The sequence below is a fragment of the Zonotrichia leucophrys genome, chromosome 20, assembly GCF_028769735.1.
Source record: "Zonotrichia leucophrys gambelii isolate GWCS_2022_RI chromosome 20, RI_Zleu_2.0, whole genome shotgun sequence".
In the NCBI taxonomy this organism is placed as follows: Eukaryota; Metazoa; Chordata; class Aves; order Passeriformes; family Passerellidae; genus Zonotrichia; species Zonotrichia leucophrys.
Genome location: NC_088189.1, coordinates 5,367,945 through 5,384,327, shown reverse-complemented (window position 1 = coordinate 5,384,327; position 16,383 = coordinate 5,367,945). Strand labels below are relative to the sequence as shown.

General features: G+C 39.7%; 1 protein-coding gene across 4 annotated transcripts in view; it reads left to right on the top strand.

Annotated features, from left to right (window-relative positions):
* The window catches only part of DIDO1 (death inducer-obliterator 1), a 51,164-nt gene that overhangs the window by 6,283 nt on the left and 28,498 nt on the right, over positions 1 to 16,383 (top strand). For 3 of the 4 annotated variants that reach the window (XM_064729905.1, XM_064729904.1, XM_064729906.1), the window contains 6 exons: positions 9,505 to 9,692; positions 11,256 to 11,360; positions 11,652 to 12,552; positions 12,856 to 13,174; positions 15,100 to 15,312; positions 15,817 to 16,042. In XM_064729905.1, coding sequence (XP_064585975.1) covers positions 9,608 to 9,692; positions 11,256 to 11,360; positions 11,652 to 12,552; positions 12,856 to 13,174; positions 15,100 to 15,312; positions 15,817 to 16,042 — 1,849 coding nt within the window. In that variant the 5' untranslated portion in view covers positions 9,505 to 9,607. Of the gene's footprint in view, positions 1 to 9,504; positions 9,693 to 11,255; positions 11,361 to 11,651; positions 12,553 to 12,855; positions 13,175 to 15,099; positions 15,313 to 15,816; positions 16,356 to 16,383 lie in introns of all 4 variants that reach the window. The other variant, XR_010442472.1, reaches the window with a different exon arrangement.

Sequence of the window (16,383 nt, the reverse complement as noted above, 5' to 3'; positions counted from 1 at the left end):
GCTTTACTACTAAGATTTTTCTGGCAGTTGATCACGTTATTTGTTTCTGGTTTAAGATAGTAATTGTCTTTATAGTTGTAACTTAACCACCGTGGGATTTTAATTCTGTACAGCCTGAAACTTTAAGCTGGAGGTATTAGTGGGAAGAGGAAGAGCAAGGATTAAAGGGGTTGGGCTGAGAGTTATAAAACAGAACTGATGGAAGAAGGGGCAGGGCTGGGTGAGAGTGGCACTGGATGGCTTTAATTGACAGAACTGGTGTCTCTCTCTGCACCACTTTTATTCTCTGGTGCATTTCTGCTCTGTCTCTTGTACCACAAGTAGTAGAGCAGTGGTAGGAGACACAAGGAGAGGATTTTAATACGAGTAAGATTTACCCAATTTATGCAAAGCTGGTTCCTGTTTGTGTGTGTACTCAGGCCTGAGTTCTCAGTTCCAGTTAACGCTTGGAGGATTCACTGCTGGGAAGTTTTTATCTAAGGCAGTACTGAAATAAGCTGATATTTGACAGGTGTCAGTGACGGTGGTCTCGAGCACTGAAAAAGCTTAAATTTCCAGTTAGGCAGCTCAGACACACATATGAAATAAACATTATGCATGTTCTCCCAGTAAATTCTAATCAAAACTGGAAACTCAACTGTGTTTACTGCATCCTTAATAACATAATCAGTGTGCTGTAATTAGGGTTTCACCAGATTTTGAAGAAATTAATTTCTGTTTATTTAATGAAGCTATTTTGGTGGAATAAGAATAAAAATGATAGCTAGTTTCAGAAGTTATATTTTAACTCACTTTTTACAGACAAAAGAAGGGAAAAAGTTGCATAACCACATAACATTGTTTTCTACAGCATCTGTACTGGTAGGATCAGAAATGATAGATTATTTAAAGATAAACAAGCTATGGGATTGTGAAAAGTTAAATTTTAAGATTCTCTGATGTAGCTGTTGGATTTACAGCTGAATGTTCCTAACGGCCCTGATAAGAACTAATTTCCCTGGTGCCCCGGTGGAGAAATGCCAGAGGGTGTGAATTGCCTTCCCTAAACGTTTCCTGGACAGTTGCTAAGGAATCCAGTTCAGTTGCAGAAATTGAACATTAGGCAAATATACAGTATGTATCTGCAAAATATTTTCATTCAAGATGATGGAAAAGGATTGCTAAAGATACCCTGGCAGTGTTTGTAATTGATACTTCTGTTGACTAAACTTTCAACCATGACTTGTAAAATTGGCTTCTGCTGGCGCCTTTAGAAGGTTTCTTGGTAAGAGATGATCATGCTTGGGCTTTTAATCTAAACATTTGACCACCTAAAATTGTGTTTATTGCTTCTTAATCTGTATAAAAGGGAAAAAAACCAAAACAGTAGATCTCTCTACACTGCTTTGGTTCTGCTCACAGCTTTCCCTAATGGGCAAAATCTGTTTGTTGCTCATACTGTTCAGACCTTGAAAGCAGAAGTAAACCTGACCCAAACCCTCAGATTTTTGGGGGCTAAATTTTCATTGTTAGGGTGACTGTGGGATTGTCTTACTCAGAAGAATATGACTAAAGGCTTCAGAAGATGTTGTAGGAGTAGTGAAATGCCAAATGTCAGTCTGTTACTAAGTCAGTATCTGCCTAGGCTTCCCATGGAGCTCTGCCTAGAAAATAAAAATGACATGTATGTAATACTTTACTTCCCTCTTTATATTAATGTTTTCATAAATGCCAAAAGCACTACAGGCAATGTGAATTTTGTTTCCCAAACACAGTTGTGGGCTTACAGCTTGCAGGGTGTGCACAGTGCATGTGCCTTGTGTTAGGGGTTACTGGAGTTTGTCAGTGCTGTTGTCACAGTTCTGTCCCCAGCTGCTGACACAGAGCTGAGCTGGCAAAGCCTCTCCTGCCTACACACCTACCTACATTTGCCAGTGTAACTTCTCCCAAGGAATTTGAGCTTTTCAAGTATTTTTACCCCCTAAGATGAGCTCTTTCCTGCTTGCAGGGCCTTGTGATGGAGCTGAGTTCTGTGTGCAGCTGCACTGAGCCCACAGGCCAGGGTGGTGCTCAGTGCCCCACCCTGCAGACACAGCCAGGTAAAGGTGCAGTTTTGCAGGTCTGATTACAGCAGTGAGAGGCACTCGAGCCAGCACAGCTCTGTTGATTAGGGGTTGTAGCCCTTAACGCTCCTGGCTTGTGCAATTGTGACAGGCAACATCTGTAGTACAGATAGGATCTGTTACTAAATTAAATCTTTGTGTTTGCCAGATATCTGATGGGCCTGCTGCTAAAGTGCCTTGAGTATTTCTAAGAGAAATTGCTATTCAGCTGAATTTAACTGTGAGAACTTCAGTCTGGCTCAAAGAAGCTTTTTTGCTGCTTGCCCAGAGTAAAGTGCCTGTAGTGCCATTGTCATTCTGTGCATGACCTGCCCAGCAGTCCATCCCCTCTTCCCTTGACTGCTCGGGTCCTGTGTGCTGCAATCTCAAGTAAGAGGATTTTAACCTGAAAGACATCAAAATAAACCTCAGTGTGTGTGTTTTGCTTGGCACAAACCAGGGGGCTGCTCTGTGGTTTTGCTTGCTGCAGTTCTGTTGTACTGTGGAGTCCCTCGTTGTCTTTGCTCCCGGTCTGCTGCTGGGCCCAGTGTGTGTGTGCTGCTAATCTGGTATTCTGCTCTGCACACACTGAAATTCCTCACTTCCAGGAGCTCCCACATCCCCTGCAAACGTGCAGGACTGCTGTCCTGTGTGAGCACAGGTTTCCATCCTGTGAGGCTTATGTAAGGTAAGTGAGCAGCCTGACAGAAACCATGGAAAGCCTGAAGGTATTCCAGTTTCAGACCCAGCAGAGAGGGTTTATAATGTGTGACTAAAGACATTTTAATTTGGAAAGGTTAATGTTTTTATTATTGCAAGTACAGAGACCAAATGAGTGTATCTTGTTATTAAAAGAAGCCATTTCTTCTTGGAATTAATCACTTTCCTTGTATTTTAAAAAGTAAGCTGTTAAATTGGTTTCCTCTAAAGTTTAATATTTTAAAGTTAAACTCTTCATTATGTTCTGCTTTTGGAAAGTATTGATCTTGTGAAGTTTATAAATGTATTAAGTCTCATTTTTCATGATGGAAAAATCTAGAAGGCAACTGAAAACTTGTTTCTGCATCTTTAAAAATATCAAAAAAGTAGTTAATGTTTTTTTACATTTTAAATCTCATTAGTTGATTGTCATCAGCGCTGTGTGTTGGTGTGTGGTGTCATCTGAATGTGTACTTAATAGGCTTTCCTGTACCAAGGCAGGATGTGTGTTCATACCATGAATGTTTGAAAGAATTTTTCAGCACCAAACATAAAAAGGCAGAAAGTCTGCAGTCCACAAAGTCCACTGAAGTGTCCTAGAACCTCTCTGTAATGGGAGGTGAGGGCACAAACATCAGGTCTGAGTAGACTCAGGTGTGATGTGAGACATCTGTAGGTGTCCATGGTGCCATCCCTGACAAATTATTACCCTGCCATGCTCTAAAAGCCGCCTTAAAACTAGATCTTGATGATATTTTGTCTTAATTTGGCTGTAAAAAGCTGCTCCTATTGGCCTGGAACCATTACTGCTTCCTGTGGTGTTAAAGAAGAGTCCAGGTTTCTTAAATTAGGCTGGGTTCTTCCTGAGGAGCATGGCTGTGTTACTGCTCAGTCTACATCTTGCAAATGCAAAAAGCTTGTTAAATTTTTAAAATGGGAGTCATACATTGACTCTAGAATAAGAAAAAAAATGAACTGCCACTTTTAAGTTGTTAGCATTGTAGGTAGAGGTGGCTTTGTTTGTAATCTAGGAATGAATTTTGTGTGTTTAATGATAGCCAGCAAAGCAGTTAAGTATTACAGGGTGTGTGTGTAGTGTTATCTCTCTTTTGTTTTATTCTTTTAGGTCTAACTATAAGCATTGAAATGCTGTGATTTTGTACAAACTTGATTTTTAACATGATATTTCAAATGTAAATTTCTGGCATAAAATTCTTGTGTTTACCAAGAATGTCTGGACTTTTGACCTTGAGCTGCAGCTTGGCTATAGCAGTCAAGCAATGATATAGTAACTTATTTGGAGTGCAGGGGACGAGTTAGGGCCACAATTTTCCTGTCTCACATTATCCAGACTTAAGCTTTAGGGCTGTCCCCTATCATTCTTCAGCTCTCATTGCCTCTCTTTGTCACAAGCTCCATCTCACAACTGTTTGGAAGAAGTTTCCCTTCCTTCATAAGACACTTAAATTAGCAAGCTGTGGATATGTTTCTCATGAAAATAAAAGACAGGCTGTACTGTGGCATCTGATTTTCTGTTGCTTTCCATGCCAGTACAGTATCTGTCCTTGCTTCTTTCGTGGCTGAGCAGGTGGAGGGGGCATCTCCAGAGCAGAACCTGTTGCTGCTGCTCTTGGGGGTCACTGAATTGCACTTTTGTCCCTGCTCTCCCTGGAACTGTTCCTGTACAGAGTAGGTACATAGGTTCCTGTACCAGTGGGTAGATGCCCTACTGGCATCCATAGGTGCTGCTTTTGTAGTGCTTGGTGATGCAAGGAATTAATTTTGCTGCTGCTTAGCAGAAAGTGCAGATTTCCCAGCTGTCATCTTTGCCAAAAAGGGATGGAGGATAATTTTCAATGGGATCAGTCTTCCAAGTAGGAGTGCATCAGCTGAGCCGTGCCAACATTTATTTGCATCAGAAATGAAATCCTTATGAGTTCTCACACTGTTTTGGTTTTGCTCATGTGATTGTATTTGCTGATTAGGAATTTTTAGCACTTAAAGGAGGTTATCATGGGCCAAGCCCAGTAACTCTTTCACAGAAGATAGCAGAAATTGTTACATCATTCTGAAAAGGATATTTTCTGCCCTGTTTGTAACATCCTGTGGTTTCTTTGGTATTTAAGGAGCCTGACTGGGATATCATTGTTTCAGCCAAGTGCTTTGCATATGAAGCAAATTCTGAAGAAACCGGTAGAAAAATACATCTAAAAATCAAGTATAAGTTATTCTAACTGAAGCTCGGATCTTATATACTGGGACAGACTGGATTTCTCTTAGGACATGGACATGAAATTGGTCACTGATGAATGATACCTGCTTTGAAAGCCTAGCTGGTGTAAAACCATGCTTTGAATTTCTTTGCAAAGATGCAAAGAGTGTCTTCTCACCAACCCTCATGTTCAGAACCTTATACTGGCCATTGTAGTTGTTGAAATTTCCATCCTGTTTCAGTATGAAGACTTTAAAAGATGTAAATGTCTCTCAGAAGTCTTAAATAGGAGTGAGTCTTCCTTCCATGGATATTTGTGTAGGAGTGAGTACTTTGTGATCTTTCAGAATCACAGACATTGCTGTAGAGTTCTGGAGGCAGTAGCAGATAAGAGAATGAGCAGGTGTCAGGTATTAATAGTTTGGACTAAAGTATTTTTGCAGGGACCTGGTGTAATCCCCAGTGAGGTGCCAGCTTTGGTGCAGATTACAGCAAATGGGCTGAGTGTTGAAGGGTGCTGACATCCAGGATCAGGGAATAAAATGTGGCATATTCTGCTATCTAGATGTGAGAATGAGGGAATAAGATCACTGGTCTTTCATGCATATTGCTCAAACACTGAATAAAATCCCCAATAAGCTGAATCTGAAGAATTTATCATGGCTATTGTCAGACTTTTTTGTATGTAAATCCTCAGATAAACAAGAAATAAAGTTATTTTTTTGGGGGAATGGGTTTAGTCCTGTTAAGGGTTTTATTACTAGGCTTCCTTTCAAGATAATTTTTTAGAGTGAAGTCTTCCCAGTTACCTGAAGCATGGAATTCTTAATGCAGTTAAAATAATCAGCTCCAGTAAAGACAAAACCTTTATGCACTCAGAGGACCCATTGAGCTCTTATCTCTTCCTCAGGGAAATGAGAAAAAATAAAAGTGGAAATTCCCATCTGAATGAATATTTGTCATAATTTATTGAATCATTCTTTATCTAGAAAAACAAATACTAAAAGGATGAGCAAATGTTGATGTTCTTAAACAACTTTGCTCTGTCACCTGGGATGAAGATGTTATCTTGGGCATCCTAAAAAGGGTTTAATGAAGTCAGCAGATGCAGGTGTCCTGAGCCCATCCTGCCGTGAATGTCTCAGCTCTGTGTTACAGGCAGAGATAATCTCTCCTTTTTCACCTGTGATTGCTGCTGCTGCCTCACAATGGAAGGCGGTAGATAAGAGAAAGCTTCGGTGAGGTTTTGTCTGAATGTGAAAGGGAGATTACAAGTGGGATGTTGATGAGTGAAGGTTTCTTGGAAATTATATTCTTAGTGTCTGTTGTGAGGTGCTGCAGTAGCAGGATTTGAAATTTGGGACTCTTTTCAGTTTCTGATTAATTTGCCTGCTGAGTCTGCTCTGGAATGTCTTCAGTCTGTTTATTGAAAACCACAAGGGTTTGCAGTGGTTGGAGAATCCACAGCTACTGAATGTGAGTGCTGGGCTCTGCTCTTGCAGTGTGGCAGCCCTGAGATTTCGGGTTTGTTACTGCTTGAGAATAGTTGACCAAATTGAAATTAAAAGCTTGTGACAGTGAAGAAGAAACTAAATAAATGTTTCCTTGACTGGACCTTCTTTCTTGAGATACTGTGCATCAGCTTTATGCTCCACTTCCAGTTAAGTGACTGTTCTGTTTCACTGGAATGCTCATGCTACTGCAGCAACTCCTGATTTGTATTTCTGAATTCATTTATAGCTGGTCTTAAAACCTTAGGCATTTTCCCACTGGAGACTGCTTCTCACAGAAGCTGTGAACCTCAGCAGGAACTCAGCCTTTTGAATATATGTCTGTTAAAGTTAGCTTGCCTTTTTCTCCCCCGTAATTTATTGAGGTTTTTAGCCTCAGTTTTTTCAGAGAAACAATTCCCTTTCTAATATTCTGCATAATATTACACTAGTTACCTAACATAGATAGAAAGACATGATGATGCTCATGGGAATTGTCTACTAGGGGAAGTACAATAATTTTCAGTTTCCAGCTGGAACTTCCAATTTCAGAAATGTGATTAATATATTGTGTTAGGAGGGATAAATAAAATTATCGTGGATGTTCAGCTCGTCTAGAACAAGATTGCCAGTTTTCTGCTTCAGTTGACATTTCTGTTCAGTATTCAGTTGAACACTGAACTTGAGAACAAACAGAACAAAATGAACAAAAAGTCCCACTGAATCTGGAAGAGAAAGAGGTATTTGGAGATTCCAAAGTTGCCATATGTTCTAGTAAATATTTTTGCAGGCAGTTTGTAGAACATTTGCTTAGAAGTGCAAAGTATAGTTGTGAGTTAGGCTTCATCCTTTTGTGTTTTGGTAATACTTGATTTTTCAGCTTCTTTTAGGCAATTAAGTTTAGTCTATATTAAGATGCAATTCTACAAGAGCAGGTTCATGTAAAGTAAGTGTGAAACTTCCTCTTTTTCATGAGAAATATTTTGAACCACATGGGAAAGGAAAAAGTGGAGATACTAAGCAAAAATAAGAAACAACCAGGCATTTTACAGCAGACATATGGGATCTGTAACTTCAGTGTTTAAATGCACTGTATATTTATATCTCTCAAATTTGGAATTATTTCATAATTAGAGTTCCATTAAATTTTTTCCTGTTGGTAATAGCCATTAGATTGATTCTGACATAGAATCTTTGTTTTCAGCTATCACAGGTGTTACTGCTGCTCTGTTAGATCAGAGCTGGAGGCACTGGGTGGGCGGTGAGGGACCCTGGAAAATGCACTTTGTGTTCAAGCAGCTGTGCCTCCTAAGAGTTGATGCTGGTTCTGGGTTTGGAATGTTGTGGTGACCCTTGGTGACTCAAACATCATTTGAGGAGCAGGTTGCACACGGGGCCTGGAATGCCCAGGTGCAGCACTGTGAGCACAGCCCTGCACGCTGTTCCTTCTCCAGGAAAAATCCCCAAACAGGAGGTGCCTTTGGTGTGTGCTGCAGACTTGGTTTGTTTCATAGTTTAATACAGAGTTAAATGAAGTGATTTGCTGACTTGCCTCTCCCTTTAGGCATATCACTTAAAAGTTGAGTGATGTGTGATCAGTTGGAGATTCTGAACAGGGACATTGAAAGGTTCTTATAGAACTACACCATGGAAGGAGGCACTTAAAACTCAGTGACAGTCCCTGGATACAATCCCTGATTCAGGCAGTGGAGCAAAACACCTATTAGAGCAGGCATTCAGAGCCATGAGATAGAGCACCAGGGCTTTTATAATTAGTGTGTTCTGTTCTTTTTTGCTGTTTAATTTTTCCTCCTGTTCTTGGAGTGGTAGTGGTTGACTGAGGCCAAGAATGTACATAATCCCATATAGAAAAGGCACAGGGGGAAGAAGAAATACTGATGTGAGTCTAGCTCTATACTCCAATTAGTACAATTTGTATTGTTTTTCCTAATTCTGCTCTGCCACAGTCATCTTGAGATCTATTGTTGATGAAATAAAGTGATCCATTGATGAAAATTGCATTTGGGGAGGGCTTTGTCTTTTGCCCATTCCTTATTTTTTCGGGACAATGACATTGGAGAACACCTAGAGATGATGATTGCTTAGGAAGTAAAAAGTGGTTTTGGAAGAGCACAGATGCTTTAGGAGTTGGGGCTTCAGAGATTTGTAAAAAAAGGGTATTGTTTAAAAATCAAAGTTAGACTATGTATTGGTGTGTCTGAGGGATTATTTTACTTTAAAATTTGTATGTCTCCTCACCTGAAGTATTAATAACTGATTTTTGTTCCTTTCAGAGAATTATTGTTTTAGTTAGGTCGTACACCTGCTGTGGCAGTTCCCTGCATCTTCCATTGCAGGGTGCTGACTCACAGGTCTGTGTTCAGTTTCATTCTTTTGTCTTCACTCATTGATGTCATAGTCCAGTTCATCCTGTCCAGCTGCTCTTCCTTTAACTCCCAAATTCTTTTCCACTGCTCTTGTATTCTGGTAGGCTGCTTTGAATTAGTGCAGCATTGCCTGCTGATGGTCAAACTCAGGCACTCAGAGCTGCAGTGTCTCCTGGATTGAAATTTTGTATAAATCACTAAATCTGCCCTATTGTAAGCTGGGCTGTACTAATGACATTTAAAAGCATTTCTGTATTTTCATTGACTGCACTTAGTAAATTCCACTCTCAGAATGCTTTTAAATGCTGCACATGGACTAAATTCTTCATTACAGTTTTGTTGCTGTTCTGGAAATCTTAATTGAATCTAAATGAATGAATGAGAGTGCAATCATCTTTTGTATTTCTTTCAAAGATATTGGCTGTTGGTAACTGGGGAGGTGGTATTGCTTAATTTTGACTTTTTTTTTCCAGTTCCAGTGTATTTCTGAAAGTGCAAAACTGTCAAGAAGACAAAATAATGGAGTTTGCTTTATAGTGTAATAGAAGCAAAACAATTCCTAATTTAGTTAAACAACAGCAAGATATGTTAATAAATATATCAATGCCTTACTTTGTCCCTTTGTTGTTTTTCAGGAGCCAGCAGGAAAAGGAGGATTGATATAATTTGGACCTGCTGACAGCTCAGAGATTGTGTGGCACCTGTGAGTCAGGAAATTCAGCATGTGCTGGCTGGAGGATGCTGAATGATTCTGATCCTGTGCTGCCCTCCTCTGGCTCAGCCCTTCAAGGAGAAACCATTGGAGCCTCTGATGCTGTGTCAGGTACAGAGGACATTGGAGAGCCTTCTTAGTTATTTACATTTTAGCTGAAATTTCTATCTCAGAATTTGGGTAACCTCTGCTTCTAGGTTTGAATGTTTCTTCATGTTCCAGAGTCAACAAAGAAGCAGACTTTTAACTGTTCTGACTTGCTCTCTTAATTAGTACAAATATAGTTTTAGTGCTGCTAAAGAAAAGTTAAAAATTTATCATTAGTGTTTTTTAATGGGGGCACTTAAAGGAATTTCATATTGGATTGAGACAGTTTGAGCTCTTTGCCTGTGTACTGCAGGCTTAAATTTCACTTTTTATTCTGTGTGTAATGTTAAAAGTAATCAGTTACTATTTAAATTAACTTTCTGACGTCTGCTGCTTTTCCAGTGGCATTTATAGGATTCACAGTTACAACTGAAGTGTTAATTTTTTCAACATACTTGCATAGATTTGTTTCCATAGCACTGCCCCTTAACGTTTCTGTTCCAGCAGTGTTAAATGTAACACTGAAAGCAGAGGATTTGCAGAGGAGGGATTGTGTTAAGACAGAGCAGTGATGGAAGTGATGCAGTGTATGAAATAAGGAGGCATTTATTCCCAGGGAACACTGGAAAACTGGGAAAAGCTTGCTGAAGGGTGTCTCTGAAAACTTGGAGCTGTGTTATGTACATCTGTGTAAAGCATCTGATCCTTCAGTGCTGTCATGTAGGAATTCTGCTCATGTTCCCTTTGCAATTCCTCAGCCAGGGATGTGCATATCCAGAAACATGCCTGGGGAGAGTTGGGGTGTGTCCTTTGTTTTCAAATAACTTTCTCTTTAGCCAGTTCTTTGAGGTGCAGTTACTGCTGCCCATTCCAGTTCCCTGGGAGCAGTGTCTGTGCCCTTAGGAGCAGTTCCAGGCCATGCAGCTCATTGGAAATATATCAACTTTAATACTTGTTATTAAATAAATAATACTAAAAAATATTTTAAATAATTTGAATAAACCAGGTTATTCTCAAATTTATCAAAATATAGATCCTACATTTATTTCTGTCATTTACTTCTGCCTTCTCAAATAACAGTCATCTAATAAGCTGGGAAAGTCTTATGAGAAAATAGATCTGGTTGTCAGCACAGATTTTCTTGTTTTTGTGGCTGAGTCTGTGACAGTTGGAGGTTCTTTGCTGAATCAGGTTTTTTTTGGGGTCATTCTGGTGGATCACATAGGCTGAAAATGTTTATGTAAACAACCATGTCAAGGACCAGCCTTTCTTCCATTTCATTCCACACAGAAGTGAGTGGATCTGCTTAGTTTTTGCCCAGACAAACCCCAGGGAGTAGATTCATACCATGAAGGAGTTTTTTGTTTGGTTGGTTTTTTTTGAGAAATATCAGAAATCCTATGGGTACTCAATAAAATATGTCAGTACAGTATCCAGACCTACATGTTTAACTTAGTACTTTGAAGGAACATTTGTGGCTTGAAATACAAGTGCTTGTTACAATTAATACTGAAATAAGAATATTTACTAATTATTTGGGCTAGGAATATTTTGAATGAGAATTTTGGACATTTTGTTTCTGTTCAGCATTTCAGAGTGGGAACAGTATTGCCTGTACTATGGAACAAGGTGGAAACACAGTTCCATTAGAGTCTGAAGCTAATACTGACAACATGGAAAACAGTTCTCCTGGTAAGGGTTCTTCCTTTGCAATTGAAAATGTACTAATATGTAAGTGTGTAAATGATTTTAAATAACTCAAGAGTTTGAAACAGGAACAACTGGATTATGTTGTCACAGTGATCAGTGATGTATTTAATTGCTACTGCTGTTGTATTACATTCAGAAGAAAATATTGTATTGTTTTGAGGCTCATCATATGAAGTAGAGATACATAGATGTCACAAAGAAAACACATTGAGAAAAGGTTTTATGAGAGTGCATCATTCATCACCACCACTTTAACTCTTCCCTTGTTTTTAGCATCAGTGTTGGATGATAAAGGTGAGCAGAGCAATGAAGAGGAGCAAAAGTCTGTCAAGCCAACAAGTAAAGAGTTCAGGAAAACCTGGGGGTTTCGGAGGACCACGATTGCCAAGAGAGAGTGTGCAGGAGATGCTGATGTGGACTGCAGTGAGCAGCAGCCCCAGCAGCAGCAAGGCACCAACCTCAGGAGGAGCGGGCGGCAGCCCAAGCGCACCGAGAGGGTGGAGGAGTTCCTGACCACGGTGAGGCGCAGGGGCAGGAGGAGCGTCCCCACCACCCTGGAGGACTCCAGTGAAGCAGCCTCTGGGCCGGCCACTGATGCTGAAACTGCTTCTGAAGACAGTGTTGAGAGCACTCCAGATACCAAGCCTGTCACTCGGAGGATTTGCACCAGGAGTTGTAAGGAGCAGAAAAGCCCTAAAAGCAGACCCACAAAAGAAGAAGAGGAAGAAGATGAGGAGGAGGAAGAGGAAGATGCTACTTCTGATAGTGACAGCGATGGGTTAACACTAAAGGAACTGCAGAATCGGCTAAGAAAGAAACGTGTTGAGCAGAAACCTCAGCTGGTGTTGAAGGATGTGCAGAACCACCTGAGGAAAAGGAACTCAGGAAAAGATCCTGCCAAAGCAGGTGATGTCACACCTGAAAAACAGGATGAGTCTGAGCTGCCTATCAAACAGGAGCCTGAGACTGCAGACAGCACTGAGATTGCGAGTCAGGTGGTTGTGTCTGAGGAGGACACTGAAGATCTTGAGGCTCAGAAGGAGGAGAAGCCTGCCCTTGGTGCAAAGGGGGCCTCAGATGAGGAACCTGAGGAACAGCCCAAAAGCAAATCCGAGTCTGAGATCTACGACCCAAATGCCCTGTACTGTATTTGTCGTCAGCCTCACAACAACAGGTAGGCAAAGGGCTCAGCTGCAGACACAGTGCAAGGACTTGGAGTTTTTCTGTGATTAAAAATTAAATTAGATGCTCGTGGTTACTTTTTAAATGAACTTTTGGATATATTGAATTTTGGCAGGGAGTTTAGAACAAATACTTAAAAGAGGATAAACAAATACAGAAATAACCAGTGAGACAGAGCTGTGCACTGGTGCTTTATTGGGGTGCTGAAGTTGTGTTGCTTGAAATATTCACTGAATGTTAATTGTCTTTTCATTTCACAGTGTTTTACTGTTCCTTGGTGGGTTTTATTTTTCAGGTTTATGATTTGTTGTGATAGATGTGAGGAATGGTTTCATGGTGACTGCGTGGGTATTTCTGAGGCTCGAGGGCGATTGTTGGAGAGGAATGGTGAGGACTATATCTGTCCAAACTGCACCATTCTCCAGGGACAGGATGAGCCTGTTTCAGAACTAGACCAGCAGGAAGCTAAAATGGAGCAAGGAAATGCGGATGGCACAGAATTCACAAGCATAGGAACAATTGAACAAAAATCAGTTGAGGACCAAGGAATCAAGGGTAGGATTGAAAAAGCTGCAAATCCAAGTGGGAAGAAAAAACTAAAGATATTTCAGCCTGTGAGTATTTTAATTTTCTTATTTTTCATGTTTCACTGAGTACATGGAGACAATGACCTGTATGACTGTAAATCTGACTTGATTTTAAAGCTACACATAAGCTGAACAGCCCACCAAACACTGCTGGCTAGCAGAAGTTTATCCATAATTCTATTAGTACAGGAATTAAAACTTAGTTTCAAGTGAGGGATTTAAAAATTTTATATAGATGTAGAAAATGGTTTTTGCTGTTCTCCCTTTTCAATGCTGTTTTGGAAGTCAAACAGTGATGTACTCTTTTAATAAAAATTCTAGAATGCTGTGCTGTTTTATACTATCTTGGAAATAATCTCAAACATTTTGGACATTTTCAATGGTAGTAAAACTTTTTACTTAACGTGAAAAAGTCTCTGTTGGAGTTAATTCCAGCTGTACTTCCAGTTAGTCTTTGAATTCTGATTTTTGTCCTATACTGCTTTAGGTTATCAGCAAATAGGGAATTTCTTTATACTGCCTTTTTAAATCTAAAAATATGTATTTGGAACTATTTCAAAATCTGAAGTTTAAATTTTGTAATAAAAATTCCATATCCAGTTGGAAAGGCATAGAAGCTTCTTCAGCTTAATGTACAGGAACTAAAAAAAAATGAGTGCTGCAGTGTTTGTCTTTGTTCTGCCTAAGGTGCTGCATTTTAGTGCCAGTGTCTTGGACATTTAGAGCTGACCATGGCAGCACAGTGAGATTAATGTACAGATAGAACAGTTTGAGCTGAATATATAAATATTTACTGGTTTAAGATAAGTATTTGGAAAGTATTCTCAAAAATATTTTCAAATACATTTGTACACCTTTGTACACAAAGGTTTTTGAGAGTCCAGTGCTCTTGGTGTTGGCTCTGCTACTGAATATCACCAAGTGCTCTTTATCTTTACTTCTCTGTTAAGTGTGTACATAATGGGAAAATTCCCAAATCCAGGTTTTATCAGGCTGCTGCAGATAAAGCTCTGTGCTGACTTTTGATTGCAGAGAAGTCAATTTCACTATGCAAATAATGTTTATTTAACTAGAAATATTCCTGAAAAACTTACTTTTGGTAATTGCAAATGGCAAGGGGTTGTTTAGAATTACAATAGTTGTGAGTATCTTGTATCATTTTAAAAATTAATGTAGAAGAGAGACTAAAAGCACAGTATCCAGAGGTGATCGGTTGGAGCCCAAAAAGCTTTTCAAGTATTTCTACAATTCAACTTAATTCACTCTGTTTTCAAGAAATGTGTTATTTTCTGAATCATAGCATTGAAAGAGGGAGTTTTTCATCTGTAACACCTTGATTTAAATGGAGAGTAATTTTGAATTAGAGGAGAATTCAGATTGCAGAGACAAACCTATGAATGTGTAAGGAGTAGGAGGCTATGTGAAAGTTGTGTATAAGAATCTAAGTTGGAGACTTCTAAAGTTAAAATTGATAAAACCTATAGAGCAAGAATAATCTGTACACCTGAATATCTGGGTGCTTCCTCTTATATATGTGCATGGCTGAGGACAGCAGCTGATGGGGATGGTTTAGAGACCTTGCTGTTGGGAACCCAGCTTTGCATTATTAAGGACATTTATCCCATCATGTAGAGGATCAGTAAAAGCATTTGTGTACTTGGGGGATTTGAAAATTTAGGAAACCAGCCTCCTTTATGTCAGGGCTAGCAGACCAACCACTTGAAAATGCAGCACATCCTGAAAAACATGTGTTAGAGAAGTGAAATTGTTACATTTGTACAGGTTGTTTGTGTTGTGTCATGAATGCCTGTTGTTCTCACTCTGGCAGTTGTGCAGGTGAGAGCTGCAGAGTCTGCACATGAGCTGTGTAAGCATTTCTCCATGCTACAGAGGCTGTTCCTGCTGTTTCCTGTTTGAAGTCTGACCTGACTCCATTTCTCTCTGTATTGAAGGTGATTGAAGCTCCTGGTGCTTCCAAGTGCATCGGCCCCGGCTGTTTCAACGTGGCCCAGCCCGACTCCGTGTACTGCAGCAACGACTGCATCCTCAAACACGCTGCAGCCACCATGAAGATCTTGAGTTCTGGCAAGGATGCAAAACCAAAACCTAAAGAGAAGATCAAACCAAAATCTGAAAAGCCTGGCATACCAAAACCTCAGCAGCAGGTGAGCTTGTGTTCATGATCCAGAGCAGTTGCCCTGGAGCACTGGGCCTTATTTCTGTGCTTTGCTTTTTGACTCAAATAAAACTGCCAAATCCTGTATTGAAGAGGAACTTTCTATTACTTTTTTTGTTGTTATTCTCTTGCCTTTTCCTGTGGTAAGGACAATAAAATACTTTCCTTTCATTTAAAAAAAAAATCTTAATAATTGCCTGTAGATGGAGATAGTTCCTTGCAACAGTTGTCTAGATGGCAACGACTTTTAAGAAAGTACTATTTCAAGTAATTACCTCTTTTATTTTACTTTAAGTCAAATTAATTTTGGCTTCTTAAACTAAATTTCAAATTACTGGGTTTTGGAGTAATCAAATAATTTCAAATGGTGCACTATAAAAGTAAGGAATTTACTATAAAAGAAACCATTGTACGTGTGTAACGCTTTCTGCTTGTTTGTGAAATCCAATATATTTGATGATTATTAGTAATCAAGCTACTTTTAATTATCCAGGTGGGCATCAAACCAGTTTCAAACCAAAAGAGACAGCTCCCTGAGAAAAGAGAGGTGAATGTGAAGAAGACTGTTGTGAGCACAGCCAAGACTGAGGCAAACAGCCAAGCTCCTGCTCGAGAGCCAGCAGCAGAACCCATCACGCCGTCCTGGGCCAGCGATCATAATTACAATGCTGTAAAGCCTGAAAGGACTGCTGCCATTTCACCTGCACTGTTGTTCAAATGTATGTATGGCTTAGGGATATTCCTGAGTAATCATATTTTCTTTGAATACCCACCCATTCTTGGCTCTGCAAAACTAGGGAGTTTAGGATTTGGGGGTTTTTTCTTACTGTGGCACCAAGCTACTTTTCTCCACCTTCAAAGATTCACACAGATTCACACAAATGAGAGACACTTTTAGGAGTTTCATATGTATCATATGACAGTTGTATGAGTAACAGCCTGTTGATCTACCCAGCTGATTTCTGGATGAAAACTTCATGGTTAAGCTTGAAATCTTTCCCATAAAGAAAGTGTCTGTTTCTAATCTAGAAGGTAAGTATTGAGACATTTGTGTTAAGTT